At 40.5% G+C, this 27,157-nt stretch overlaps 2 protein-coding genes across 9 annotated transcripts in view; one reads left to right on the forward strand and one right to left on the reverse strand.

Annotated features, from left to right (window-relative positions):
* The window catches only part of Swt1 (SWT1 RNA endoribonuclease homolog), a 55,792-nt gene extending 45,961 nt beyond the window's left edge, over positions 1–9,831 (reverse strand). Inside the window, exons 1-5 of one of the 5 annotated variants that reach the window (XM_029478266.1) lie at positions 9,679–9,831; positions 9,009–9,187; positions 6,223–6,321; positions 4,614–4,700; positions 2,690–2,773 (exon numbers count right to left, since the gene is read on the reverse strand). In XM_029478266.1, coding sequence (XP_029334126.1) covers positions 2,690–2,773; positions 4,614–4,700; positions 6,223–6,276 — 225 coding nt within the window. In that variant the 5' untranslated portion in view covers positions 6,277–6,321; positions 9,009–9,187; positions 9,679–9,831. The other 4 variants (XM_021174547.2, XM_029478261.1, XM_029478270.1 and 1 more) reach the window with 4 other exon arrangements.
* Positions 9,832–9,939: 108 nt separating this feature from the next.
* The window catches only part of Trmt1l (tRNA methyltransferase 1 like), a 30,599-nt gene continuing 13,381 nt past the window's right edge, over positions 9,940–27,157 (forward strand). For 2 of the 4 annotated variants that reach the window (XM_021161924.2, XM_029478141.1), the window contains exons 1-7: positions 9,940–10,483; positions 14,905–15,009; positions 16,894–17,007; positions 20,606–20,670; positions 21,887–22,016; positions 23,704–23,827; positions 24,365–24,444. In XM_021161924.2, the coding sequence (XP_021017583.1) occupies positions 10,258–10,483; positions 14,905–15,009; positions 16,894–17,007; positions 20,606–20,670; positions 21,887–22,016; positions 23,704–23,827; positions 24,365–24,444 (844 nt within the window). In that variant the 5' untranslated portion in view covers positions 9,940–10,257. Of the gene's footprint in view, positions 10,484–14,904; positions 15,010–16,893; positions 17,008–20,605; positions 20,671–21,886; positions 22,017–23,703; positions 23,828–24,364; positions 24,445–27,157 lie in introns of those variants that run through there. The other 2 variants (XM_021161933.2, XM_029478143.1) reach the window with 2 other exon arrangements.

Genomic DNA, 27,157 nt, shown 5'->3' on the forward strand with positions numbered 1-27,157 from the left:
AGAAAATAACTAAATGTGGAAAGTAGAGTAACAGTTTGTGCTAAAAGTTCAAAACATCCACCATTAAAAGACGGGAGATATTTATGGGAAAATGTAAGCAAAACATATGGGGAAAAAAATGAAAGCAGTAAGTTAATAAATTCAGCAGAAAAAAAAAAAGTCAATCAGCCCAGCTAGAGGGTGTAGTGAGAATTTTGGTTTCTTTAAAAACCCAGTTATGGGGCTGAAGAGATGGCTCAACGGTTAAGAGCACCATCTGCTCTTCCGAAGGTCCTGAGTTCAAATCCCAGCAACCACATGGTGGCTAACAACCATCCGTAACAAGATCTGACTCCCTCTTCTGGAGTGTCTGAAGACAGCTACAGTGTACTTACATATAATAAGTAAATAAATCTTTAAAAAAAAAACCAGTTATGTTATGTGAATATGTTTTTGTTTGTGTCTGTGTTTTAATCCCAGGCGTGGGGAAAGAGGCTGCTGGTTCCTGCTGCTGCAGTTTGCCAAGTGGTTATGAGCAATGAGACCAGAAGACTGGACTTGCTCCCAAGGAACTCAACATCCTCAATCATCAGGAATAGTTTAAAGAGGGCTACACCCCTTTCTCCCTCTCCTACCTGGTATTAGAGGGTTGGAAGGGATCGGGAAGGAATAAAGGTTGGAAGGGTGATAGAGAACAAATAAGACTGGGGCTGGCAGTGCATGCACTCAATATGTGTAAATCCTTCAGTCTGATCTCCAGCACTAGAAGACTGATACAGAGAACAATAAGTTGAAACAACTTTAATCCCAGTCATGTACCACATTGCATTTCAATCAGTGACAGACAATACATGTAATAGTGACCCATGATGAAACTGTAAGAGAATTCGTAGCTGCAAAAAGACATGAAAAAAGAAAACCTCAGGAAAACACCAACAATGCCCAAGGAAATGCTCAGTGAGAGAGTGCAGAGGCTTTTGTAGCCCTCAAAGGGCTATACAAAAGTTTTAAGAAACAGTCCACAACACCAAAAGGTTTCTACTAATAGAGAATGTTTATGCTGCAAGTAATGCCTGTTTAATAGTCAAATCTATGATGACAAAACAAGAAAACTACAAACATATTTCTAAGATGATAGCCCTCAAAAACAGGCTCAGGCAAGTCTGTGGAGGTATGTGCAAAGAAAGCACTAATATCACAAAAGAGGACAGCACCGTGTTGTCACATGTCCCAGATTCTGACCCTAACCTTGTGTGGAAACTGGCAATGTGTGTCTGTGTATCTCCACGTGTGTAAGTTTTTAACCAAAATTTTTAAAGAAAAAATTTAAGTTACATAGAAAAAATTCATAGAAAGATACAAAAAAGTTATTTCATACATTTAATAATGTGTGTTTTAAACTGTTATTACAACTGAGTCAAAAGGCTAAGTGCTAAAGATATAAAGTGAAAAGGCTACATTAAATTAAGGTTCATCTATTGTTGAAAAAATGCTTTAATATATATAGTACAGCCTAAGAACATAGAATTTTTAAACTTTAAACTAATATACAGTATTGCACAAGGCATTCACATTCACTCACTACTTATTCATGTGGAACAAGCTCTAGTCTTACAATGTAAAAATACTATTTTAATCTTTTGTAACCTATTTTTACTGTTTCCTTCCTTCTTTCCATCCTTTCTTTGGAAATGAGAATCTCGCTCTACACATCAGGCTGAACTATAGCTGTGTAATTAACCTAGGTTAACCTCAAACTTACAGCAATCATCCTGGCCTTAGCTGCCTGAGTGCTGCTGCTATTCACCTGTGGAGGTGAATCCTAGGAGCTTACTGGCCAATCAGCCTAGCCAAATCAGTAAGCTCCAGGTTTAGTGAGAGACTCTGCTTCAGACAAGAAGATGAAAACAACTGAGGAAAACATTCAACACTGGCTTCTTACCTCCATGCACAGATGCACATACTCATATGAACAAAGAAGTAAAAACCTAATATATTACTTGTGGCAAATAAAAGGAGAAAACAACACATTGATTTTCACAAACTAAGCATAATAAAAATACAAAGAGAAAATTTTTTTATATCGTAAACCCTCTAACTATGCATTAAAACTTCACTGTGTCCAAGTGTCAAAGCCTAGTTCCAACTACTGGAAAAAGTTCATCAGAAGGACTGAATCATCCAAGAGCTCAAGGCTTAGCAATATAGTAAGAGTCAATCTCTTGAGAAAACAAAAAACAAAAGAAAGAAAACAATATTAAGAAAAACAATATTCCGGTGCCTGGCAAACAGACGTGGATGTTCACAGTCAGCTATTGGATAGAACACGGGGCCCCCAATGGAGGAGCTAGACAAAGTACCCAAGGAGCTGAAGGGGTCTGCAACCCTATAGGTGGAACAACAATATGAACTAACCAGTACCCCCCAGAGCTCATGTCTCTAGCTGCATATGTATCAGAAGATGGCCTAGTCGGCCATCACTAGGAAGAGAGACCCCTTGGTCTTGCAAACTTTATATGCCCCAATACAGGGGAACACCAGGGCTAAGAAGTGGGAGTGGGTGGGTAAGGAAGTGGGGGGGGGGGTATGGGGGACTTTTGGGATAGCATTTGAAATGTAAATAAGAAAATACCTAATTAAAAAAAAAGAAAAAAAATACCCTTGGGGGAAAAATAAAAATAATATTGAGTTGTGGTATCTGAATACTTACCAGTTTTCTCTTCTTGGTTGAAACAGGCTTAACACCATGTTCTGAACTAGTAGCACCTGCTGAGATTTCTCCCTTTTTCTTGTCCTAAGAATGTCATTCAGGAGAAAAAATGAACAGAACAGCACAAAATAAAGCATGATTTAATCACTACTATAAGTTGACATTTTCCATTCAAAAATGAGCTGAGAACAATGAGAAACACAAACTTTAGTAAGAAGGGAGACTCAACTAGAAGGAAGAAAGAATCAAGGAGAAATGAGATGCCTTGGTGCTTACACACCAAAGGTGAGATACAAATAGTCAGATAAGAACATAGTGAGATGGGATTGCTGTAAGACAAAACCTCATGTCTCATTTTCAGTGAATCTTAAACTTAAAAGGCTTAAGTAGGTTTGAAGTACCTATTATTTTACCAAAGATATAGCAGATCATGAGCTGAGTCTTAAAAAAATAAAATAAACCCTAAGTTCTTACTTACCTCCATAAAGGTTAAACCTAGTGTAGAAACGCAGAAATACCTACTATGTTTAGCATGTTAGATAATGCTATACATGAAATAAAATAGAGAAGTTGGACAAGAAACATCAAGAGCTATAAGTAGGAAGATCTAAAATTTTTAACTGTATTCTTAAAAAACTTCATTGACAAGCTGAATGGAGGAGACCAAGTAAAGAAACAAGGGCTGGGTATGTAGCTCAGTTGGCAGATGGCTCGTCTAGCATATCTAAGGCCCTGTGTGCAACCTCTAGCACCACATACAGCAGGCACAGCGGTACCCATTTGGAATCCAAGCACTCAAGAAAGGAATGGTAAAGAGGAGAGAGTGGATAGCCTTCCCATTTCCAGGGGCTTTTAACATGAGCATCCACAAGAAAGTACAGAGCTGAGATGTGACGTAACCTGACTCATATTGTTGGATAGGACCTCATGGGCCACTGTGTTACAAATAAACCATGAGGAGGCAAAGGCAGGGAGAAGAACTTAGAAACCAGTGGAGTAACTAAGGAAAACAAGTTCTTTGCTAAGATCATGGTAATAGTAAGAACAGAAGTAGTGAGGCTCTGACAGAAACTGACTGACTGGCTGCATGTACCAACTTTGGGCCTGAACCAAAAGAATGGAACTGTAGTGGACTAAATAAACTAGGAAAACTGGGCTTGGGTACTTGAAAGGTTATAGCTTAAGAAAATGAATAAAAAGACTGGATTAGTGGCACACCCCTTTCATCTTGGCACTTGGGAGGCAGAGGCAGGTGGATCTATTTAGGTTCAAGGCCAGCCCAGTCTACTAGTGAGTTCCAAGAGAGCCAGGGCTATATAGAGAGACCCTGTACCAAAATAACAAAAAACAAACAAACAAACAAAAGAGAGAGATAAAAGAGGGAAATGGGTAAGAGCTGTGTGTACAGATGCATACCTATAGCCCCAGCTCTTAGGACTAAGACAGAAGGATAATGAGTATGAAGCTGTATTGTACTGCAGTAGCAATGCCTTGAAGAGCCTACTTCAAGAAAAAAATATATGAAGGAACCAGCAAAAGAAATCTGAGAAACAGTCACCATGAGACAAGGAAAATTAACAAAGCAAAGTGTCTCAGAAGTCAAGTCTGGAAAGTGTTTCAAGGAAAAGTTGTAATCAACTACAGCAGACACCGCTGGGAGACCAAGGCAGACTGCTCTTAGTTAACTGTGGAGTTAGCAACATAGAAACCACTGCCAGTCTTGAAGAGAGCACATACAGAGAAGTAATGACAAAAAGATTACTCACTAAGCCTCAAATTCTTATCTGTGATTTGGATAATAAAAGTAACTATCTCATAGATTCTACAATAAAATTTCACATCTCACAGTAACAATAAGGTGCATTTTTTTTCATTACACATTTTTTAAAAAGGTATCATTAAGTCAGCAAATTAAAATTCTTACTTCATTAAAACTTGGTGAAGAGATAGTCTGTTTTTTCTGAGACTTTTCTTCCTTTGCACAAGATTCTTTGATAGACATCTTTAGAAACTAAAATAAACATTCAAAACATATTTTTAACACAGTAAAAAAGTATATCTCAAGCCATTCTTCATTTAGCTATATAGGACTGAAGTTTCACAAAATTATTTTCATCTTCTTGATACATCCAGCACAGCAAAAGTTAAACCACAGAGACTCACAGGGGCTCTGAGTTTCCTTCACTGAGGAAAGAGAACAACTTTATTTTACTGGGAATAACAGGCTTATCTAGAGATACTAAGGGCACAGAGCACCCATAAGACATACTTCTCCAAAAAACACCCCCAAAAGCATTTCCTCCTGGGGAGGGCTTTCTGGATCACAGGCTCCCTTTGAATCTGTTTGCCCTCGATGGAAGCTTTAAAGGCGCTCTGAGAACCAACCACTCCTTACCACTCTCAACATACAGTTCTCTCACTGTTTCTCTTGTCTTTACTCACATTCTCTTGCTCTTTCAGGTATCCAGCAACTTTTCAGGAATGCTCCTTAAGACAATGCCTTGAATCTCTGCCTTCTGTAACCATCAGATCAGCATTTTTGGCTGCCTAAAAGATGGTTTAATTTGCCCTAGCTACACCTGAAAACAGATTAACACAGATTAACCATAATTCTTCATTTCTTTTTTTTTTTTTTTTTTGGTTTTTCGAGACAGAGTTTCTCTGTAGCCCTGGCTGTCCTGGAACTCACTTTGTAGACCAGGCTGGCCTTGAACTCAGAAATCCGCCTGCCTCTGCCTCCCAAGTGCTGGGATTAAAGGCGTGCACCACCACGCCCGGCTAATTCTTCATTTCTTAATACACTGTCAGGCGCTATGTGATACTTCAAACAAACTGATTTGTCTAAGTCCCAGTTTTATCTTGTAAAATAGAGATAACTTACCCTAGAACTTTTGTTTAAGGAACCAAAGAATAAAGTAGATATAAAAACTACTTTGAGGCTGGTGAGATGGCTCACTGGACAAAAGTGCTTCCCGCACAAGCCGGATGACCTAAATTTCATCTCCTAACCCCAAATGAGTGTTCTCTCATCTCCACTGTGACATACATGCTCCCACAATAAGCAATAAAAATGTTTAAATACTTTGCACAAGGTTGTATATAGTTGGATATACAGGTTCCTTGAAAAGTGTGCTATATTAAAAACTTAGGTTTCTAGTTCTAAGTTCTCAAAAAAACTTAATAGATAAAATATGCCTATAATCCCAGCACTTCAAAAGCTACAGCAGGATTGCTACATGTCTTAGGGCAGACAGGGCCACATAATAAGTTCTTCAGAGTAAGACTCTATTTAAAAGAACAAGGCAAAAAAAAAAAATGGAGAAATATTCACAAATGACTGGGTGAATTCATTTTCCTCTGTGTATCAACATTTTTTTTCTGAGCTATTTCCAACTCTTTCTTAAATCACAGGTTCTCTGACCATTTCTTATCCCAGTTTTACTTTTCCATTCCTGTTTGAGACTATTAGCCAATAACCAAATCAAAACAAAACAAAGAAACAGAAAAGAAATGTAAGACAAGTATAGCCATACCTTATGGTCATTAACAGTCTCAAGCTTGTGGGCACTGGTAGTACAAAGCAGCATCCTGTGCTGGGATACAGTAGCCAAAGACTGGAAACATCACAAGGTCTGTTGGAGCAAGACAACATGAAAGTGAAGTCCAAAGAACAGGTAATAGTTGGCAGTGACAATATGAATATAACAAAAGCTATAAGCCAAGTAATTTCAATTACCCCTGGCCATTCATGATCTAAACAGGTAAAACTGTATAAAATAAGATCTCCCATCATTCAGGAGGCAGTGGCATGCTGCATAGTGAGACCCTATCTCAAAAGAAAAAACTAAATAAGATTTAAAGAACTTGAAGAAAATAAAATGCTAACGGGGGCAGGGGGGCGGGGAAGGAGGGACTTTAAAACATTAACACATGAACAGTCAACAAACTTCTAAGAACCAACTTTTTTTTTTTAAGATTTATTTATTTATTATATGTAAGTACACTGTAGCTGTCTTCAGACACTCCAAAAGAGGGGGCCCGATCTCGTTACAGATGGTTGTGAGTCACCATGTGGTTGCTGGAAATTGAACACAGGACCTTCAGAAGAGCAGTCAGTGCTCTTAACCACTGAGCTATCTCTCCAGCCCCCTAAGAACCAACTCTTAAGTGCCAAAAAATGTTTGCCTTCAAAGATAGTTTATGGTTCACAGCTGAATTCATGCTAAACCTTCTGACTTATAATAGTCTTCTTTTCTCTTGTCTAAATGATTTCATTCCAACAGGATAAATGGCACAACAAGAGAAAAAAAAAAAATTCCAGCCTGCCATATTGGTCCATGCTTATCTGTAGTGCCAGCTTCTTAAAGGCTGAGGTCAGACAGACTAAGTCCAGGAGTTCTAAGTTCTCAAACAAACAAACAAAAACCAAATAAGAAAATAATGCCCAGCAGACTTGCCTACAGACCAATCTTATGGAGGCCTTTTCTCAATTAAGATTCCCTCTCCCCAGCCAGGCAGTGGTGGTGCACGCCTTTAATCCCGGCACTTGGGAGGCAGAGGCAGGTAGATTTCTGAGTTCGAGGCCAGCCTGGTCTACAGAGTGAGTTCCAGGACAGCCAGGGCTACACAGAGAAACCCTGTCTCAAAAAAAACAAAAATAAAAACAAAAACAAAAAAAGCAAAATAAAAATAATTATTTTAAAATAAATTTAAGATTTTCAGAAATGTTAGATTTGTATTTATTTTAAATCTCTATAACCCTGGGTCCAATAAAATCATTTCAAGCAAAAAGGGATCAAAGGTAGAAAACTTCTAAAATGCCCTGCCATAAGGTTGTTCACCCAAAACATTGCAGCTTTTGGTGCAATAATGCTTATATAGCATCTTCCATAATAAACAGGACTAACCTGTAAAATCAAAGTCACTGCATGGTATATATTAGCTAGGATTTCTATTGCTAAAATAAAAACCATGATTAAAAGCAACTTGAGGAGGGTTTATTTCACTGACATTTCCACAACATAGTCACTCAAATAGTCCAGCAACCAAAATCAAGTTTCTGGCATCTGAGTAACTTTGAAGCTGACCTATGTCAAGTCTTTACCTGACAACAGTGGACCTACCAGGTAGCTTCAGTGTATCGTCGTTAAAGACCCAAATCCTAATATACCCAGGAAGTTCATTTTTAATTCCTGGTCCACAAAAACTGTTGAAATTATTTTTATTGTTGCTTAACAGGGCCAGGCATGGTGACGTTCGCCTTTAATCCCAGCACTTGGGAGGCAGAGGCAGGCTGAGTTTTTCTGAGTTCAAGGCCAGCCTGGTCTACAGAGTGAGTTCCAAGACAGCCAGGGCTACACAGAGAAACCTTGCCGTGAAAAAACAAACAAACAAAAATATAAGATAGCTTATGCAGTAATGCAACTGATGCTTAATATACTCCTAAGCCTTTAAACTGAAAATTCCTTCATGCTTAGAAATTCTGAATTTAAACTGCCACAGAATCCCCATGCTAACATTAAATTGTTGTCATCTGTTTTCTAGCTGGTGTTAAATAAGGTTAAAATATTGAGTCAAGCTCTCAAATTAATCATTTACACTTTTTATAAATGGAAAAAAACAAACAAACCAAGTACTAAGGATGTCATTTAGAGCTAAGACACAGTGCCTGTTATGCATACCAAAGGCAGAGGGAGGGGTGAGGTGGGGTGAGGTGTTCTGTCAATTAAATATAATACCATTTCTTTTTTTTTAATATATTATGTATTTGTGTGCATTGATGTTTTGTCTGCATTCAAGTCTCTGTGAGGGCATCAGATCCCTGGGACCTGGAGTTACAGATGGTTTCCATCTGTCATGTGGATGGCTGGGAACTGATAAGCAAAAGCAGGTGACCTAAACCACTGAACAATCTCTCTGGTCCCAGTTACCATTTCTACAGGTTGTATTAGGAGCTATTGTCTCACTTTTAATCGTTAAATAGTCAACTCCCCACATAGAAATACTAGTCCAAAAGCGGTTAAAAGGCCTTCAGTCGCCTTGTGGGGCCAGGCTGACCTTTAAGCAGAGGAGCTAAGTAAATACTTTACCACTGAGATAAGTACATTCGCAGCCCTTAAGGGCTTTAGAACTTGCAAAAGACTGGTGGGGACAAAGTTTACGTTAAACTGGGGAAGGAAAAACACCTTCAAGCACTCCAACTAGGAAGGACAATGAGAGAGCAAAACTTCCAGACAGCATTTCAAAGTAGCAAACAATCACACACCGCCTCCTATGGTTTCCCAACAGAGGAAAAAAACCTAAGAACCTTCCCTCTTGCCTTTAACGTTCAAGACAGTCCGAAGCAGGCAACCTGAAAGAAAGTTCAAGTTGGGTTGTTTTTGTTGTTTTGTTTTGTTTTTCCAGTCTGCTCCAGTGTGCTTATTAGAAATAAAGAGAAGAGAACGAATAAGGCTTCGGTGATAAACAAGTCCAGGATATATATATTCCTTTGAGAATCTGAAATGCATCAAAGTGATACATTTGTTAGTAAAAGCCTAAAAACAAAACAAAACAAAACAGGTCAAAACAGCAAAACAATCTCCTACAACCACACCGCGCCTATTCTGCTATCGTTAATCTAGAGGCAAAATTGAAAAAGTGAGGAGTGACCGGATCGCAAGTTGTGGGGGGGAAAGTTGTGGAGAGCGGAGCCAGGACTCTACCTCAGGGGGCTGACAGAAAAGTGCTTCTGGGATTCATAAACTGCCTCAGCCCACCCACACACGAGCCGCCATCGGTCCCCCTCACCGCCTCAGGTCCAGCTGGAGCAACCCGGCTCCCGGCCACACACTCCACGAGCGGGCCGACCTCCGACCAGCCCCCGCAGTCGCCCGGCCCAGACCTCAGCTCGCGGGTCCCGAGCCCGACTCGCGTCCGGGCACGGGAGGCCAGCGGTGAAAAGCTGTCGCCCAGAGAGATGCCCACGCGCCCCGAGTACCCTAACTTACCTGCGCCCGTGGCGGCGGCAGCCACAGAGACAGCGGCGATTCCCCGGTCCAGTCCGATACCCAAAGCGCCTTCCCAGAGCCCGATGCACACTGGGAAATGTAGTTCTACACTCAGACCCCCGCCAGGAGCCGAACGCTCCAGGCAATCTAGAGTTCTCGGCGCTCTGTGTGTGTTTCCTCCAAGGACCGGAACTGAGCACCGCCCATGAGGCGCGATGCCTCCTGGGTGTTGTAGTCTTATTTCGGTTCGGTGGCGGCCAGTGATGCAGAGGACGTACCGAGGAAACGGAACTCTTTTTCCTCATTGGACATTGTCCGCGACACGCTTCTGCGCAGTCTGTGGTGCCGTCGTAACGCCTCGGGGAAGGGGAAGCCGGCGAAGAGTCGAACCGCTGCCTCTGGCTTTCAGTTTTTCTGCTGACAGGGTTGGGTCACTGGAGCTCCACCGTTTGCCTGTGGCACGCGTACAGCCTTCCCAATTGCTTCCCCGCCCTTGGATCCAGCCCTGTGTGCATTAACGTCTATTAACCCACTCCGCCGCGAGTCCTCTCCGCGTCCCCTGGCACGGAGGCCGTAACTATGGAGAATATGGCGGAGGAGGAGCTGCTACCCCAGGAGAAGGAGGAGGCCCAGGTCAGGGACCCGACCCCGGCCCCGGATTCGGCTCCGGTCCCAGCTCCGGCCGCAGATACGGCTCTGGACTCGGCTCCGACGCCGGACTCGGATCCAGCCCCAGCCCTTGCCCCGGCCCCGGCTCCGGCCCTGTCCCCGTCCCTAGCCTCTGTCCCCGAGGAGGCTGAAAGCAGTAAGTGCAGACGGCCTGATCTCTCTGCCGCAGAGAAGCGAGAAACCATGCCTCGCTGGGGAATAGGGGAGGCCCTTCTCCAGGGTGGTTTTTTAATGCGGAAAGGCAAATTTAGAAAAATGGGAGGAGGAGGAGGAACCAGAGCGGCAGGTAAGAGTAAAAGGAATACAGCATGGAACGGGATACTTCTTCCATAAACCTCGAGGATATCATCCTGAAGGATATGTGAAGGCCAGGCGTGAGGCAGAGAAAAATAAACAATGAAATTAGTGGCTGTGTCCGTTAGTGTCTTTGGTAGTTTCTATCTCAACCCAGTCTACAATAGTTTTAAAACTTTCCACTGTGTTACAGTAATGGAGGTACTAAGGTAGTAGTAGATCAAGATTGAGAAACTGAAAGCATTTTTCAGTCAGGACTTATGCACACTGATGGATTTATCTCATTGTATACTTTGCTCCCGAGAATAGAAACTCCGTGTCTTGTATCTGCCAAATACCAATTGAGCTTTGTACTTCATTCCAAAGGACGACGATCGTGAAAACTTATAGCTCATATTTTTATTTTCTGAATGTGTTTATACATGTTCCGAGTGGTGATTTATCGGTTCATATAAGAAACATAAGACTGATAATTATTAGCACTTTAAGGATCTTCTTAACATTTTGCACAGCCGGCCTAAAAAAAATTCAACGAGTTTTCTTTTTTTTTTTTTTTTCAACAAATCTGTGGTCCATAAATGGATCTTTATACTACTTCTGAATTATCACGTGAGAAATTAATTCATACTTCTAGGCCAGTTGGGGGTTAGATGTACATAAAACAGTCATAATCTAAGAGAATTGTTTTGCAGTTCTACAACCACATTTAAGAGCAGCAGAATTGATCCCAGGAGGGACAAAAATCATCCAGTAGACTCATCATTTGGGGTCACAGCTTTTAGTGCAAAACAAGGCCTTTTCTCCCTTTACACACAACCTGATGGATAGGGACTTTTACACTGTTCAGGGAATAGCTACCACCCACCTGATCGTGTTTAAATCGGACATAGTTCAACTGTTTGGGGAATGCTTCTTTACTTCTTCACCATTTTAATGCCTTAAAATGCCTCATGGGGCATAGTGACTCCTCATGGTATGTATGCCTATAATCCCTAACACTCCAGAGATTCGGGCAGGACTGGTAACTTACAGATCAACCTGAGCTACCTAGGGAGACATTGTCCCAAAAGTCTGTCTTAGGGGGAGAGGGTTGGAAACATTTGATTATATGTGCTACAACTTACAAATTTCTACTGTGAAGAATTTGTGCTGTTGAAACCTTTAAACAGGCACTAATCCTTTGAAAATGTATTTTCAGATCTAGTTAGTCCTTTGAAGGCAGTAGCAGCTAGGCAAGATGAAAATGGTGATTCTGAACTAGAGTTGAAAATTGAGGAAAAAGTAACAGAAGAAATTGTGAAAGGACCTTCTAGTATATTGGGTTTGTCTGATTAAACAGGGTTACTTTCTTGATCATGAGTATGCTATTTAAAAAAAAGTGTTTAAATACAGAATGATATTACCATGTTGAACCAGAAAGGATTAGAAAGATATAAAAAGAATTTTCAGATAGGCTTTGAAATTTTCCTTCAATAGTGGACTAGATAATTTTCAGTTTTCTTTTTCTAACTTATTAGGATCCTCTTATATTGTACTGCCTAACAGAATAATCCAGGAGGCATATCTTTATGCAGCATTATATATCCTGTTGCACATACATGTCTAAACTATGAAACAGAACCTTTCTCAATTTCAAATGTGGTAGTTTAGTTTGTATAAATGAATTCTTTTTGGACCATCACTATCCGAACTAAAAACTAAGTTACTTTTTTTGGGCCTGTATTTTATTCTAAGTTTTTGAACAAAGCCTAGTATATGAAGTTTATCAAGCTCATATCTGTAATTCCCGAATTGGAGAAACTGAAGTAGGAGGATAATGAATTTGAAGCCAGCATAGGCTACATAGTTCCAGAAGAGTCGTAGCTATATAGTGAGCTCCTGTCTCAAGAAAGAAAAGTATAAAGACAGTAATACAATGATGTTTGTCACTCCTTGCTTTGGCTTAGAAAACTGTCATTTGAGCAGAAATGTCCGATGGTGTTAGATCCCAGAATCAGTGATAAAAATGTGCTACTACATTCAAAGCAGCTAATGGTTTTTAAAAACTATTTAACTATCCTCAGTGTCTGCTGCGTTCCTGAACTTGACCGTTAGTCACCAGAAAGATGAATCAAGTACAACTGCTGCCCTTTTATTGTTACTGTAAGAAAGGCAAAAAAGAGCCGGGCGTGGTGGCACACGCCTTTAATCCCAGCACTTGGGAGGCAGAGGCAGGCGGATTTCTGAGTTCCAGGACAGCCAGGGCTACACAGAGAAACCCTGTCTCGGAAAAAAAAAAGAAAAGAAAGGCAAAAAAGGAAAGATTTTATGCATGAGTGAATGAGGGGACTGAGAATGAGAGGGAGGAGAGATGGCAGCATCAAAAATTGAATTTGAATTCTTAAGGTTTTAAATTACTGAGCACACTGACTGCAGCCTGAGATTCAGTCTGTTACCTTTCTCTTTGGAGCTTGCTTGTGCATTGGTATCAGCTGGTCTTATGCATTCTGATTCCCACTTTGTAAATGTTCCTTTCCTGTGGCATGCGCGTACCTTCAGAACATCCTTAGAAGAAACAAATTGCAAGTCCATCTGTCTCCTTTTCTGCACTGCACACACTGGTTTTCTGTGTTTCCTTTCTATTTGGTCATCTATTCTCTGCAGTTTTTAAAGATCACCTGGGCAGTGGTGGCACACACCTTTGATCCCAGGAGGCATATATAGATTTCTCAGATTTCTAGACCAGCTTGGTCTACAGAACCAAGTTCCAAGACATCCAGGGCTACACAGAGAAACTCTCTTTAAAACAAAACAAAACAAAACAAAACAAACAAACAAAAGATAACAGGAGACTATCTACCACATACAGCAGTCTTAATCTTTCCAGCTGTAATGCTTAGTTTTGTGTATTTCTTTTACCTATTATTCTCCTTTAGCTTCTCCATCTCCTCGGTTCTTCTACCCATTCATTCATTCATTCATTCATTCCTGAGCTCCGGACACAAAACTTCAGCTGCCTATTAGACACCATTGCTTTAAGGAATACAGAAAACACGCCCTGTTGAAATTTCCGTTTTTCTTGTCCTCTATCTTCCTACCAGAAAAGTCCCTTTCCTCCTTTGGCTGATGGCACTGTTACCCACAGCCACAAAAACTCAGAGACCACCTTTACTTTGCCTCCTACCTATACCTCTCATAGCCCAAATCCTCTTCCTTTTTTTTCCCCTCACTTTCTCTCCTCCCATACCTTTCTGAGACCATTTTCTCACCATCCCAATTGCTGCTACAGCTCCCAGATGCTTCCCCCAAGCACTCACATGCAAATCATGTACCATTCCCCAAAAAATAAAGTTTGAGCTAACAGAATTCTTTACTACTTTGACTTACGCCCCACTTTACCTGTGTGTTTTCCACCCGGCCTACCCACCCCCAAATGTATTACTTTATAGACAAGGGCTGTGGAAGCTGGGAGTTTTATACCACAAACTTCTTGTTCCTGAAGTCACTTTCGGATTTATAAGACTGGTCACCAAGTCTACTTAATTGAATTTCTGTTCATAACCTAAGTCATGAGATTGTGTTCTTGATGGAATAACTCTTAGCAAGTAACGATCTCAGCCACTTGTTACAATTAACTGGCCCTCCCTTGCTTTCATGCTACCTTATGTCTGATACTCCTTTCATTTTACCTACTGTTATAGTTAAAAATTAGAATGTTATTAGAATGGAATAAAAGTTCTTTGAAGACACAAAACATGCATTATAGCTCTCAAACTATTTTGTACAGGACAGAAATTTTTTTTGTTTTTTGTCTTTCTGACATTGTCTCATTTGTCCCAGGCTGGCTTTGAATTCATTCTGTGGTTGAGGGCTCTGAACACCCTGCCCTCCAACCTCTATATCTGTGTGATAAGCTCCCAGGTGTGCACCACCGTGCCCCGTTTATGTGGTCCTAAGGATCACACTCAGCTTCCTGGATGCTGGAAAGGCAGTCTACCCACTGAACTCCACCTCCAGCTCCCAGGCAAGAAACATTCTCCATGCAATTACTTTGACTCAATACAATTTGAAAGCTGAAAGGTACACAGTAGACTTTTTCTCTGTAACTTTTTGCATTCTGAAATACATTTGCCATTTTCTAAACTGAACTGTAGCAGTCCCCATGAGGTAGCAGGCTCTATAGGAAACAAAAGCATAAATGTCAACATGGTGTGAGCAACTGAAAATGGAATAGGGAAAATTGTTAAAACAGTTTTCTGACTCTTAAAATTTGTTTCTTTTCAGAGAGACACATCTCAATTCAAAGGCGGCTTGCTGACCTGGAGGAGTTAGCTTTTGGGACTGAAGGACATGTTGACTCTGCCAGTTCACTGAACTCAGATAATCCAGGTACAGGTATTTCCATGTTTGGGGCTACACACACACACACACACACACACACACACACACATATACATTCAGACACACCCAGGCACAGGCAGACATGCACACATGCTTGCACATAGATATACTCACATACACACTGAATATCTATTTTGTCCTTTTTGATTTCTTTAGACAAGGTGTCATTCTTTTTGTTGTCATTGTTCAGTTTTTAATTTTTATTTTGAGACATTCATTTAACTTGTAACGGGTCATCATTTTTCAACTCATGAAAGCAGTTTTTTAAGAATAAATTTATTCCCATTGAAGTAGAACAGTAGTAAAATAAACTCCTTGAGGAGATAATTTCACGGTTAAGGACTGTGTTTCTATAAGGTGGTAATTGAATTAACAACAAGTTTTGGACATCCTGAAATAGTATTTTAAGTATCATAGCTGGGACTGGAGAGGTGGCTCAGTGGTTCCGAGCACTGGCTGCTCTTTCAGAGGACTTAGGTTCAAGTCCCAGCACCCACATGGTGGGTGCCATCTATAACTCTAGTTCAGGTGATCTAACACCCTCCTCTAGGCCCCAGGCATGGCCATGGTGCACAGACACCCATGCAGGCAAAACATGTACACTTCAAATAAAAATAAGTGACATAGCAGTTGAAATTCCCTGGTATAAAAGGGAGGCAGCATAGTTGGTACAAAAGTTCTAAATGACATCATCAGTGCTCCACTGTCCTACCTCTGGCCTTATTTTCTCCCTCTTCTTCCCTCTCCCTCCCTCTCCTGCCTTCTCCTCCCTCTTTCCATCTCCCTCTCCTTCTGTCTGCTCTTTTCCCTCTTTAATATTTTACTTATTTGGTGAGAAGAGCATGCCATGCATGTCAAGGTCAGCTCCTCCCTCCGTGTGAGTTTCAGACTGAGGCTTTACTTAGTGGGTACCTTGCCCACCAAGCCATCTCCTGCCCCATGCTACTATTCTAGTGCTTAGTGTTCATGTTTATCCAAGATTGGCACTCTATACAAAAATTAATTATACTTAGTCTTGCATTATTCTCTTTGTGAAAGATATTTATCTGTTGAATTAAAATATCATTATTGATTTGTTATTTCTGTGTATTTTATTGCTTTGAGCTTAAGTTTGAGGCTTGAGCTCTTGCTTGTCTGCCTGCTTATTGGTGGGGGCAGGGCAGCAAGCAGTGTGTGGGCCCTGGGCATGGAGCACAGGCTATCAGACTTCACTGCCGACTTTACTACTGAGCCGTCTTGCTAGCCTGAGATTTTTAACTCTTGAACACTTTATTAGAGTTACTGTATTGCTAAGTTAATGCTCTGTTTTGATGATCCATATTGTCTTTTCAGGAATACTTCATAAATAAGGGAAGATGTAAATGTAGTAATACAGTGAGATTCAGGTGTGATGGTTTTACCAGGTCCCTGCTCTCAGAATAGCAATGCATTGTATTTTGTCTTCTGTTTTTCTTACCCTGTCTTTGGCTGTTGTTGCCACTGCTAGAGTAGTAGAGAAATACCATAGCAGATGCTCAGGCATCTCTCCTGAGGCCCAGCCCTTCTAGAAATGCCATATTGCTGGTTTCCCATTCTAAATTGCTGAGTGGTGGTCTCTTGGCAAGAGTTTAGCTGGAGGGAATTTCGCTTTTCGAACTTCTCTGCTCCTGCTGGCAACAGCCATCATCAGGAGCCACAGATAGCAGAGTTTCAGAGCTAAAGATAGTCATTGTTGAAATGCTACAGTTCTTATGAAGGACATCCAGGGTCAGAAACAAACCTTTTCCTCTTTATCTAAGGGAGGGACCGTGAGTGCACGGGGAGGCTCCTTGTTACTGTGTAGCTGACCCAGGCATTAACAGCTGATTGTCTGTGCTTTTTCTCCTTTTTAAGAAAACAGTCAAACTTGCCCTCTGTGTCCTAAGGAAAAGTTCAGAGCTTATAGTAGTCACAAGCTTCGTCGACACCTTCAGAATTTACACTGGAAAATCTCAGTTGAATTTGAAGGTTAGTATTTTTCTGCTTACCTAAGAGTAATGTATGTGAAATTGAACATTTGTGCCAGCTTTGGAATTTTATTGTAAACATAGGCAAGTATTTTCACTTTATATTATGATGATTTAATGTCCCCACTCAATGTATTTGATAAAAGACAGCATACAGTTATATAGGCAATAAACACACGGCAGTTAGTTCAGTGACATGTATTAGCCATCTATGGCTGTGATATATTGGGTATCTCTGACATGGGAGTTCCTTTTGCTTATTTAACAATGTTTTAGTAAGTTTCTTCTCCTCTTGTAGAACAGCTACTGTTTCACCTATAATTTTAAAGACAAAGTAATTGCAGAAAAGCAAGAAAATTTAAAAATTGGTATTAATATTAGAAAAAAGTCAATAGTTGCAAATTTTAGTATGTTGAAAGAATATAGGACAAATACTTAGAAATTACAGCCTTTATAATAGATAAGTAGAAATTATTAAAAATATACTGTTATAATGACAAAAATGATGTAATTTAAAGGAATCAATTTTTTAAAGATTTATTTATGTATTTATTTATTTTATGTATATGAGTACACTGTAGCTGTACTGATGGTTGTGAGCCATCATGTGGTTGCTGGGAATTTGAATTCAGGACCAATACTCACTCTGCCCCGCTAGCTCTGGCCCAAAGATTTATTTATTATTATATCTAAGTACACTGTAGATGTCTTCATATACACCAAAAGAAGGTGTTAGATCTCTTTACAGATGGTTGTGAGCCACCATGCTGGGAATTGAACTCAGCACCTTCGGAAGAGCACTCAGTGCTCTTAACCGCTTAGCCATTTCTCCATCCCAGGAAATAAATTTTTAACAAGTAGGATCATAAGAAAAAGAAAAAAAAAAAAAAAGAAAGACAAAAGCCCCATCAGACTGAGAGACCAGATTCCGAGGCAGCAAAGTGTCATAGTTTCTTCAGGAAAAGTTATGACATCTTTTACTTTTTAAAATACATACATTAATTCCTCATATAAGTGTCTTACCAATAAAATAACCAATAGACAAGAGTTAGAAACAGTGATAGAGAGATGTGTGAAGATATTCATTGCACCACGTTCTTTGTGACAAAAACTCAGAATTAAAAGCAATATTGACTACATTGTGGTACGTGTGTGTAGGTGTATCCTATGTGGCCACTGAAAAGAATACATTTTATATATTGTACCAAACATCAAAGTTTTTATCTACATAGTAAACTACAGTCTTAGTTAAGATATTATTACTGTGATTGTGACCAAAAGCAACTTGGAGAGGAAAGAGGTTTTTTCATATTACAGCTTGTAGTCCATTATCCAGGGAAGTCAGGGCAGAAACTCAAGAAAGTAACAGAGAGGCAAGAGCTGAACTGAAGCAGAGGACATGGAGGAGTGCTGCTTACTGGCTTGCTCCTCATAGCTTGCTCAGCCTGCTTTCTTATGGCACCAGGCACTGCCCACAATCAGCCACGTCAATCAATCAAGAAAATGCCTCATAGGCTAGTCCATAGGCCAGTCTAATCTAGTGCATTTTCTCACTTGTGGTTCCTGCTTCCAAAATGGCTCTAAGTTGACATAAACTAGCCAGTACAACTACTAATAAAATAGCAATCTATGGGGCAGGGTTTTTTTTTTTTTTTTTTAAATTAAACTGGAAATCATCCCCTCAAGAAAAACCTCAGAATACCAATCTAATACCTAAATGTGTATGGAAATACACACACAAACACACACACACACTTTCTTAAACACGTGTATCCATACACACTGGTATATAGTTATGTGATACAGAGATTGTTGACTGTGTAGACCAGCCAGCCTCCTCTCACTGAGTTCATGATTGCCTGGGAGGAAGAGACATTGTCTTTACTCGGTTAACCACTAGGGAGGCGCCTGTGCTTCTGGAAGCAAACCCTCACCTGCAGTCCTATAAGTAGCAATGAAACTCAGGATCGAGATTCTTCTGGCAAGAAGACTTGAAATTAGGAAGGGGGGCGGGGGGAAGGCTGGGGGATCTGCAGGAGTGAGGTGGGGACAAGGTAGGATAGTTTTTGTCATAGTTAACAGGTACTAAAGTAACAGGCAATACTTTAAAGGGAGATAATGCACAAGGAGTGAGGAATGTGAGACAAGCCACAAATTCTTGGGTTTGGGACTTGAGTAACTAAGAAAATGGAGTAGCCCCTGATTGAACCAATGGCAGCTGCAGTCAAAACATATGGGACGTAGGCCAGGACCAGCTCTAGGCGTAAGCTGAGATGCACTTTGGGGAAGACATCCAACGTCCTGTAAGCTATATGAATGTGAGACTTAAGGAGTAGTTGGGGCTAGAGATAGACGTTGGAGATGTTAGAATGTGGTGTTTAAAGCCAGGAGATTTGACGAGATAACCTTGGGTATGTGTCTCAGTAGAAAAAAGCCATCTGGAGCTGAGACCTTGGGTACTTCAACAGTGCACAGCGGGAGACATGACGTAAGCACTAGGAGGGGGGTGGGTAAGGAGCAGACTTCTGGGCTGCGGAGACTAGAAGTCATTTTGTAAGCATAATAAAACTAAGGAGATTTGGCTTAAGAAAATGTATAGCGAGTGTGATATAGCTCAGTGGTAGAGCAATTCCTTAACATCTAGACAACTCTAGAATTTATCCCTTAGAATTACCCAAAAACAGAAAGAAAGAAGGGGAGGCAAGAGAACTGAAGAAAAAGACTAACGTAGCATAGTCTGACCTTAACGAGCTCCATGGCTAAACATGACATCGTTCTCCTGCCGCTGCCGCTACCTCCCAAGTGCTGGCTTTGCAGGCATGCTACACAGTACCCAGGATTTTGAGAAATGAATTTTGAGATGGTTATCAATTAAAATTCCTTAACAAACATTTAGAATTAGGGGTCTTGGTATCAAGAATAAGTTAGTAACTAACACTGTAATTTGAGATTCCTTCCCATAAGAGATCCTTGAAACATAAAAAAAATTAAAGTTACCAGAGATAAAAAGGACATAGCCACCATCCAATTCAAATAAATGTCTATATTTTAAGGTATGGGGGGAAAAATCAACACCCAAAACTAAGAACAGTAAATTCAAAAATAAGCAAATTTTAAAGGTGGGAGGAAAAGCAAGATTATCTGGTACGGTTAGTGAAAAAGCATGAAGTAAAGGAAATGAGGTTCAAGAAGCTATTTAGACTTAAAGAACAAGCCATCTCAACAAGGTTACAATTTGAACACAGGTCTCCTATTTGTTGATATCGATATATCTGCCTCATTTATAAAACAAATGGTCTTCAAGTAATTATAATATTATAAATAGAACAATAATCCTAATTATTCTTTTTTTCTTTTTGAGACAGGCTTTCATTATATAGCCCTGGCTGACCTGGAACTTACTATGTAGATCAAGCTGGCCTCGAACTCACAGAAGTGCACCTACCTGCCTCTGCTTCCTGAACGCTGGCATTAAAGGCATGTGCCAGCACACCCGGTGACCCTAATTATTCTTAGAAAATTCCAAGTATCCTTGCAGCTTTCGGTGCCAGTGGGCTATGTAATGAGTGATAGTAACCAGCTGGCCCTTTCCATTCCAGGCTACAGGATGTGCATCTGTCACTTAGCCTGCCGCCCGGTGAAGCCAACCATCGTTGGAGAACAGGTAACCAGATGGTAGATCCTTATTTTCAAACTTAGTGACTTTAAAGAGAGCACAACTTTTATTTATTTTACAACTATGCTTTGCCAAAGGCCAGGAATCTATTCTTAATTTAAAATTAGAATGTACATGTTTATCAGTATAGTTTCTACTCTCTCTGTAGCTCACCCAGAACCTCAGATTCACTGTGTAGCTGAGGGTGACGTTGAACTCCTGACCCTCCTGCCCTTACTTCCCGAGTGCTGCAATGATGGGCATGTGTAACAGATGTCTGTTATAAATTCCTTTTATACAGTATTGGGAATGAACCCAGGGCTTTGTGCGTGTTCATCAAGTCCTCTATCAGCTGGGTTAGACCTGTAGCCCCCAGTTTCGTTTAAAATACTTATCTCAGTGCTTTCCAATGATTATGAGGGAATAATGCAAAATGCATGGAAAAAAATACCGTTGATCTTCTCCTTTTTTTTTTCCACTCTATTTTATTTGAGTTGCTGTTTTGCTTGCTGCATGTCTGTGTACTACTTCCATGCCCAGTGCCCACTGAGGTCTGAAGAGGGAATCAGATGCCCTGGAACTGGAGTAACAGATGGCTGTAGGCTACCATGTAGGTGACAGGAACCAAACCTGGGTGCTGTACCACAGCTTTTACCTGCTAAGCCACCTCTCCAGCCCTCATTTTATAGTTCTTTATTTCAGTTACACAAATTATTATTATGCTCAAAGTGAGCATTTTTCAATTTCATATTCTCTTTTCCTCCATTCTTCCTTTTAAATTTAACTTTAACCAATCAAGAGCCTGAGGTGGTTTTTGCTTTGACTCTTGGTTTTGGAGGCGGCATCTCAATATGCAGCACTGACTTCATAGGCATAAATAAAGTGCATGTGTTTATTATTAAGATCAGTTTGACCAACAGTGAATACATCTTACAAAACAGTTTCTAAAAAGACAACTAAACTTAGCAGTAGCAGGACTGTTAACATCATCCCATCTATAAGTGCGGCTTTATAAAATAACAGTGCAGTGGTTTACTGAACAGAAAGTGGCCTGCTGGAACGAAGCATATATAAGCATCACCAGTGAAATGATTCTTTCAAAGGTGCATCAGGAAATTGGCATCACCGTTTACACTGTTAAATCCAGTTCAGTGACATAGTACAGCTTGCAAACTTGCACTTTGTTGCCGTAGTAACCCGTTCAATCAAATGCTCTGTTTGATAGATGTCCAGTAAACTGGGCGCCCATTATCACTGCATCATTTGTTCAGCAACAATCACCAGGAGGACTGACATGCTAGGGCATGTTAAGCGCCATGTCAACAAAGGGGAAACTAAATCCAGGTACATTGCTGGTAAGTTACGTGATCTCATTAGCATACTCATAATTAGGTCCTTAAACAAGACAGATAACAAATAAATGCTGTAAGTGGTGGCACACGCCTTTAATCCCAGCACTTGGGAGGCAGAGGCAGGCAGATTTTTTTTTTTTAATATGTATTTATTTTATGTATCAGACACACCAGAAGAGGGCATCAGATCCCATTACAGATGGTTGTAAGCCATCATGTGGTTGCTGGGATGTGAACTCAGGACCTTTGGCAGAACAGTCAGTGCTCTTAACCACTGAGCCATCTCTCCAGCCTGAGGCAGGTAGATTTCTGAGTTCGAGGCCAGCCTGGTCTAAAGAGTGAGTTCCAGGACAGCCAAAGCTATACAGAGAAACCCTGTCTTGAAAAACCAAAATAAATAAATAAAGAGTGTAATTATTTTTCCAGATTACATGTCTTATTCCCTAAGTATTTAAGGCAGTATGTGTGCATGTTTTCACATCAGTATTCATTTGCATTTGTAGCTAAAAGATTATAATGTATACTAAATACAAAGTGTTCTTGTCAGTTCTTTTTTTTTTTTTTTTTTTTTTTTTCGAAACAGGGTTTCTCTGTGTAGCCCTGGCTGTCCTAGAACTCACTCTGTAGACCAGGCTGGCCTCAACTCATAAATCCACCCGCCTCTGCCTCCTGAGTGCTGGGATTAAAGGCGTGTGCCACCATGCCCGGCTTGTCAGTTCTTACTAGCCATTTGAATGCAATGCTTACTTTAAAATCATCGTCATGGGGAAGTGGGGTCTTCAGGGTAGCTTAATGGGTAGAAGTCCTTCTGTGCATGCCTGTGAGCCAAGTTTCCTAGATCCACAGGTGGCAGGTGGAAATTGTATGTTCAGAATATGATATTATTATTCAGTCAACTAATAGAAAGCAAGCATATAAATACTCAGTTTCTATAATATTACAAGATACTCTGTGGCCAACTGTTGGGAGCTGACTCCTAGCAGAAAGCGTCCATCATCTCTGCAGCCATCTTGGGCTATTTACTTACAGGTGGTCTTTTCCACCCTAATGAGAGCCTTGTCTTCCTAGCATGATGTTTTTCTGAGAAGCCCACCACAGCTGAACACACTGATAACATCTTGTTTTTCTCCTGTCCATCCTGGACCTGTGGTTAAGTGTCTCCAGCTGCACTCCCCAGCGAGTGCATATATACCCATGTTGCCTTTCAATAAATGAAACTTGGAACTTGATCCTTGAGCAGACAGACTGTCTTCATTCTTCGAGTTTCTTGCCTCTCAATCCCCCCCCCCCCTCTCTCTTGCAAACCCTGTTGAATGACCTGCGGACTGGGTCAGCCACCCTGTGGTAGCATAATGTCGTACTTAATCATAAAAATACTTTTAGGATCTAGTGCTGTCTGATGGTATTGGGTCTTATAATACTGATACAGTGATATAATACGGTCAGAATTTTCAGTGAATAAACTTCCTTGCACTCACCAAATGCCTACCTAGGCACGACTCTTTCCACAGAAAGTGAGTGGATTTGTCCTGTGGGTTGGGTTGGGTTGGGTTTGGTTGGGTTTGGTATAGCTATGAAACTATTTGCCTTATCACAAAATAATATAAGGTTTCTTTTTAAATGTGTTGTGTTGAGTATTTAGCATTATTTTCAATTACCTTGTAATAATCTTCATTTTCTTCCATTTTAGCTTCTACTGCCAAGTCATCTAATGAAATTTTGAAGGAGACAGACACAGATATACAAGTTTTTCCTAACTACTCTATACCTCAGAAAACAGATTCTTATTTTAATCCCAAAATGAAGCTAAATCGGTAAGATAGATTGAAAATAGTTACTCAATTTTCAGATGTACCTCTTGTAACTTCTGTGTTCACATGTATTAATATTAAAATAACCTATTTTAAGCTGGGCAGTGGTGGCGGATGCCTTTAAATCCCAGCACTCGGGATGCAGAGGCAGGCAGATTTCTGAGTTCCAGGCCAGCCTGGCCTACAAAGTGAGTTCCAGGACAGCCAGGGCTATACAGAGAAACCCTGTCTCGGAAAAAAAAAAAAAAAGAAATCTATTTTAACATTTTCTCAGAATCTCTTTTTTTTTTCTACCAACTCAGTTTTTCAGTCAGAGACTAAAATAGGCCCAACTTTATGTAATTAAACCTGGACAGATTGGTGGTTACATTTTACTAAATAAGTGGATTTTTGTTAACTAGAATGCAGTTAGATTCATAGTTTAACTTAACAAAACTTACAGGTCTTAAACTAGTAATTTGGGAATGTATATTAAGTAGATAATTATGTTCAGAATTCTGCAAAGATAGCAAGTGACTCCAGATTCTCCCTTCTTTCTAGTCAGATAATATTCTGTACACTGGCTGCTTTGGCTAAGGAACGAAAACCTTTGGAGTGTTTAGATGCCTTTGGAGCCACTGGTAAGTAAAAAAAATTAGTTTGTAGTTTTCAAATTTATTTTTGTGTATTTTGACTGCACTACCATCAGAGGCCAGAAGAGGGCATCAGGTCCCCTGTAATTGGAGTTAGAGATGGCTGTGAGGCACAGTGCGGGGTGCTGGGAACTTAGCCCAAGTCCTCTTAGCTTAGAAGCCATCCTTCCAGTCCCTAAATAATATCTTTTCTTAGAAAATTTATAAGGATGTCATGTCTAGTAAAATATTATCGTGAGCCATATGTGGTGGGTACTTTAATTCTAGTACTCAGGAGGCAGAAGCTGGCAGATCTCTGTGAGTCCAAGGCTAGCCTGGCCTACATAGTAAGTTCCAGGATGGCCAGAGCTACCAAGTGAGTCCCTGACTCAAAAAAAAAAAAAAAAAAAAAAAATCCAAAAAAAGAAAAAAGGGTTTCATATCTAAAAAATAAATAAATAAGGTTTAAGGTAAAATTTTCCAATTTTTTGTGAGAATTTGCAAAAAGAGTCTATACAAAAGTAAAGAGTATAGTGAATGTATTCCTTCCTGTGTGTCACTTCAGAAATAATTCACTCATATTCAATCTTGTTTTTCAGTATTTCCACAGTTCAGATTTCAGTCTCGTTAAAAATTCATATTTTAGCCAGGCGGTGGTGGTGCATGCCTTTAATCCCAGCACTCGGGAGGCAGAGGCAGGTGGATTTCTGAGTTCGAGGCCAGCCTGGTCTACAGAGTGAGCTCCAGGACAGCCAGAGCTATACAGAGAAACCCTGTCTCGAAAAACCAAAAAAAAAAAAAAAAAAAATCATATTTTTAGTCTCGTTAGTCCCATTAATTTAGAAAAAACCCTGGACATACTATTTTATGTAAATAATAATTGGATTACTTAAAAAATAAGGCTTTTCCCCCCTGAGGCAAAGTATCAATGTGTGCTTGGCTTTCGACTCCTTGAACTCCTGTCCCCCCCCTCCACACACACACACACACACACACATACACACACACACACACACACACACACACACTGAGATTACAGCTCTTCCTCCATACTCAGATACAAGGAATTTTTTTTTAAGTAAAGCTATAGTAACATTATTATACCTAGAAAGTAAAGACTAATTTATTGATATCAACAATTATTTAGATATTTAAACATTTTTAACAGTTCAAATCACAATCCAAAGCGTATGCATTTCCATTGTTTCGAATCTAAGTTTCTTCTTTTTGTTGTTGTGTTCTTTTGAGACAGAGTCTTACTGTGTAGACTTGGCTGACCTGGAACTCACTATATACCCAAGGCTGGTCTCGAACTCACAGAGATTCTGAATTCCACCTGCCTCTGCTGGAAATTAAAGGCATGTACCACCATGCCCAGCTAAGTCTCTTCTTAATATGGTCTCCTGTCACTTTGAGTGTATAAATGAATAAGGGTGAGTGAGTGTGTGTATGTGTGTACGTGCTCACGCATATACATGACAATTATTTATTGACATAATTGGTTTCCTGACATGTAGTTTCTGGCCATCTGGATTTTTATGAATTGTCTCACCGTGGCGTCTATAACTTACTCCTAAGCCTGTATTTGTCCAGCTGACTCTGCTTCTCATGTGGTTCAGGCTGGCCTTGAACTGACTCTATGACCTAGTATGACTTTGAACTCATGAGTCTTCCGCCTCCACCTCCCAAGTACTGGGGTTACCGGCAAACGCTTACCATGTCTGCTGGGAAGGACAAAAAAAAATTTTTTTCTGTTTTTTTGTTTGTTTATATGTTTGTTTGTTTTTAAACAGGGTGAAAGCCCAAACTAGCCTTGAACTCTCAGAGATCTGCCTGCCTCTGCCCCTCAAGAACTAGGATTAAAGGTTTGCGCCATCACACCTAGCCAGAACATTTTTCCTGAAGATTGTTTGTTCACTGTAATCAGGTAATAACTGATAACTGTGTTTTGTATTTCTGATTATTATTTCTGACCATTATGAGGCAGAGTGTGTGTGTATGGGGGAGGGGAGTCAGACGACAACTAGCAAGAGTCGGTTCCCTCATTCCACCAGTTTCGGGATCCGCACTCAGGTAGGGTGGCTTTCAAGGCCAGTGCTTGTCCCTGCTGGACCAGCTCCCCAGCCTCTGTGTGTTTAGATATCATTGCCTCGCCTTTAGCGGTTTATTTTGTTTTTGGCGCTCTAGGACTCAGTCTCCCTCTGAATCTTGGGCTAGCCTAGAATTGCCTATGTAGCCCAAGCTGGCCTTGAGCTCCCGCTCCTCTGGCTACTGTCTCACGGGTGCCATCCTGCCCAGTGCTAGTCTTCATTGAAATTAAAAACTTTTTTCTCAAAAGACTTTTAACAATAGAGAACAGAAAATAGAAACAGCAATTTCTGAAAGGCATATGTGCTCATCCATGCCCTCATAAAGACTAGCCAATTGGAAGTGTACACTGAGAGTGAAAGCTGCTGGTGTAGTTAAAAGCATGGGATTCTGGGCTAGAGTCCCTGAGTTCAAGTCCTGGCTTCATCACATGCTAGCGTATAGCCCCAGGAAATTGTGTTTGACTTTTTCATGTATAAAAGTAAGGGTGCAGAGAATAGTATCTGTACAGTATTGACTTTGTAACCCTCGGTACGGATAAACGTCATCAGAGCAGTACTTCTTACACAGCACTTCTCACACAGAGCAGTACTTATTACGCAGAGCAGCACTTCTCACACAGAGCAGCACTTCT

Source organism: Mus caroli, chromosome 1 (genome assembly GCF_900094665.2).
Source record: "Mus caroli chromosome 1, CAROLI_EIJ_v1.1, whole genome shotgun sequence".
Lineage (NCBI taxonomy): Eukaryota > Metazoa > Chordata > Mammalia > Rodentia > Muridae > Mus > Mus caroli.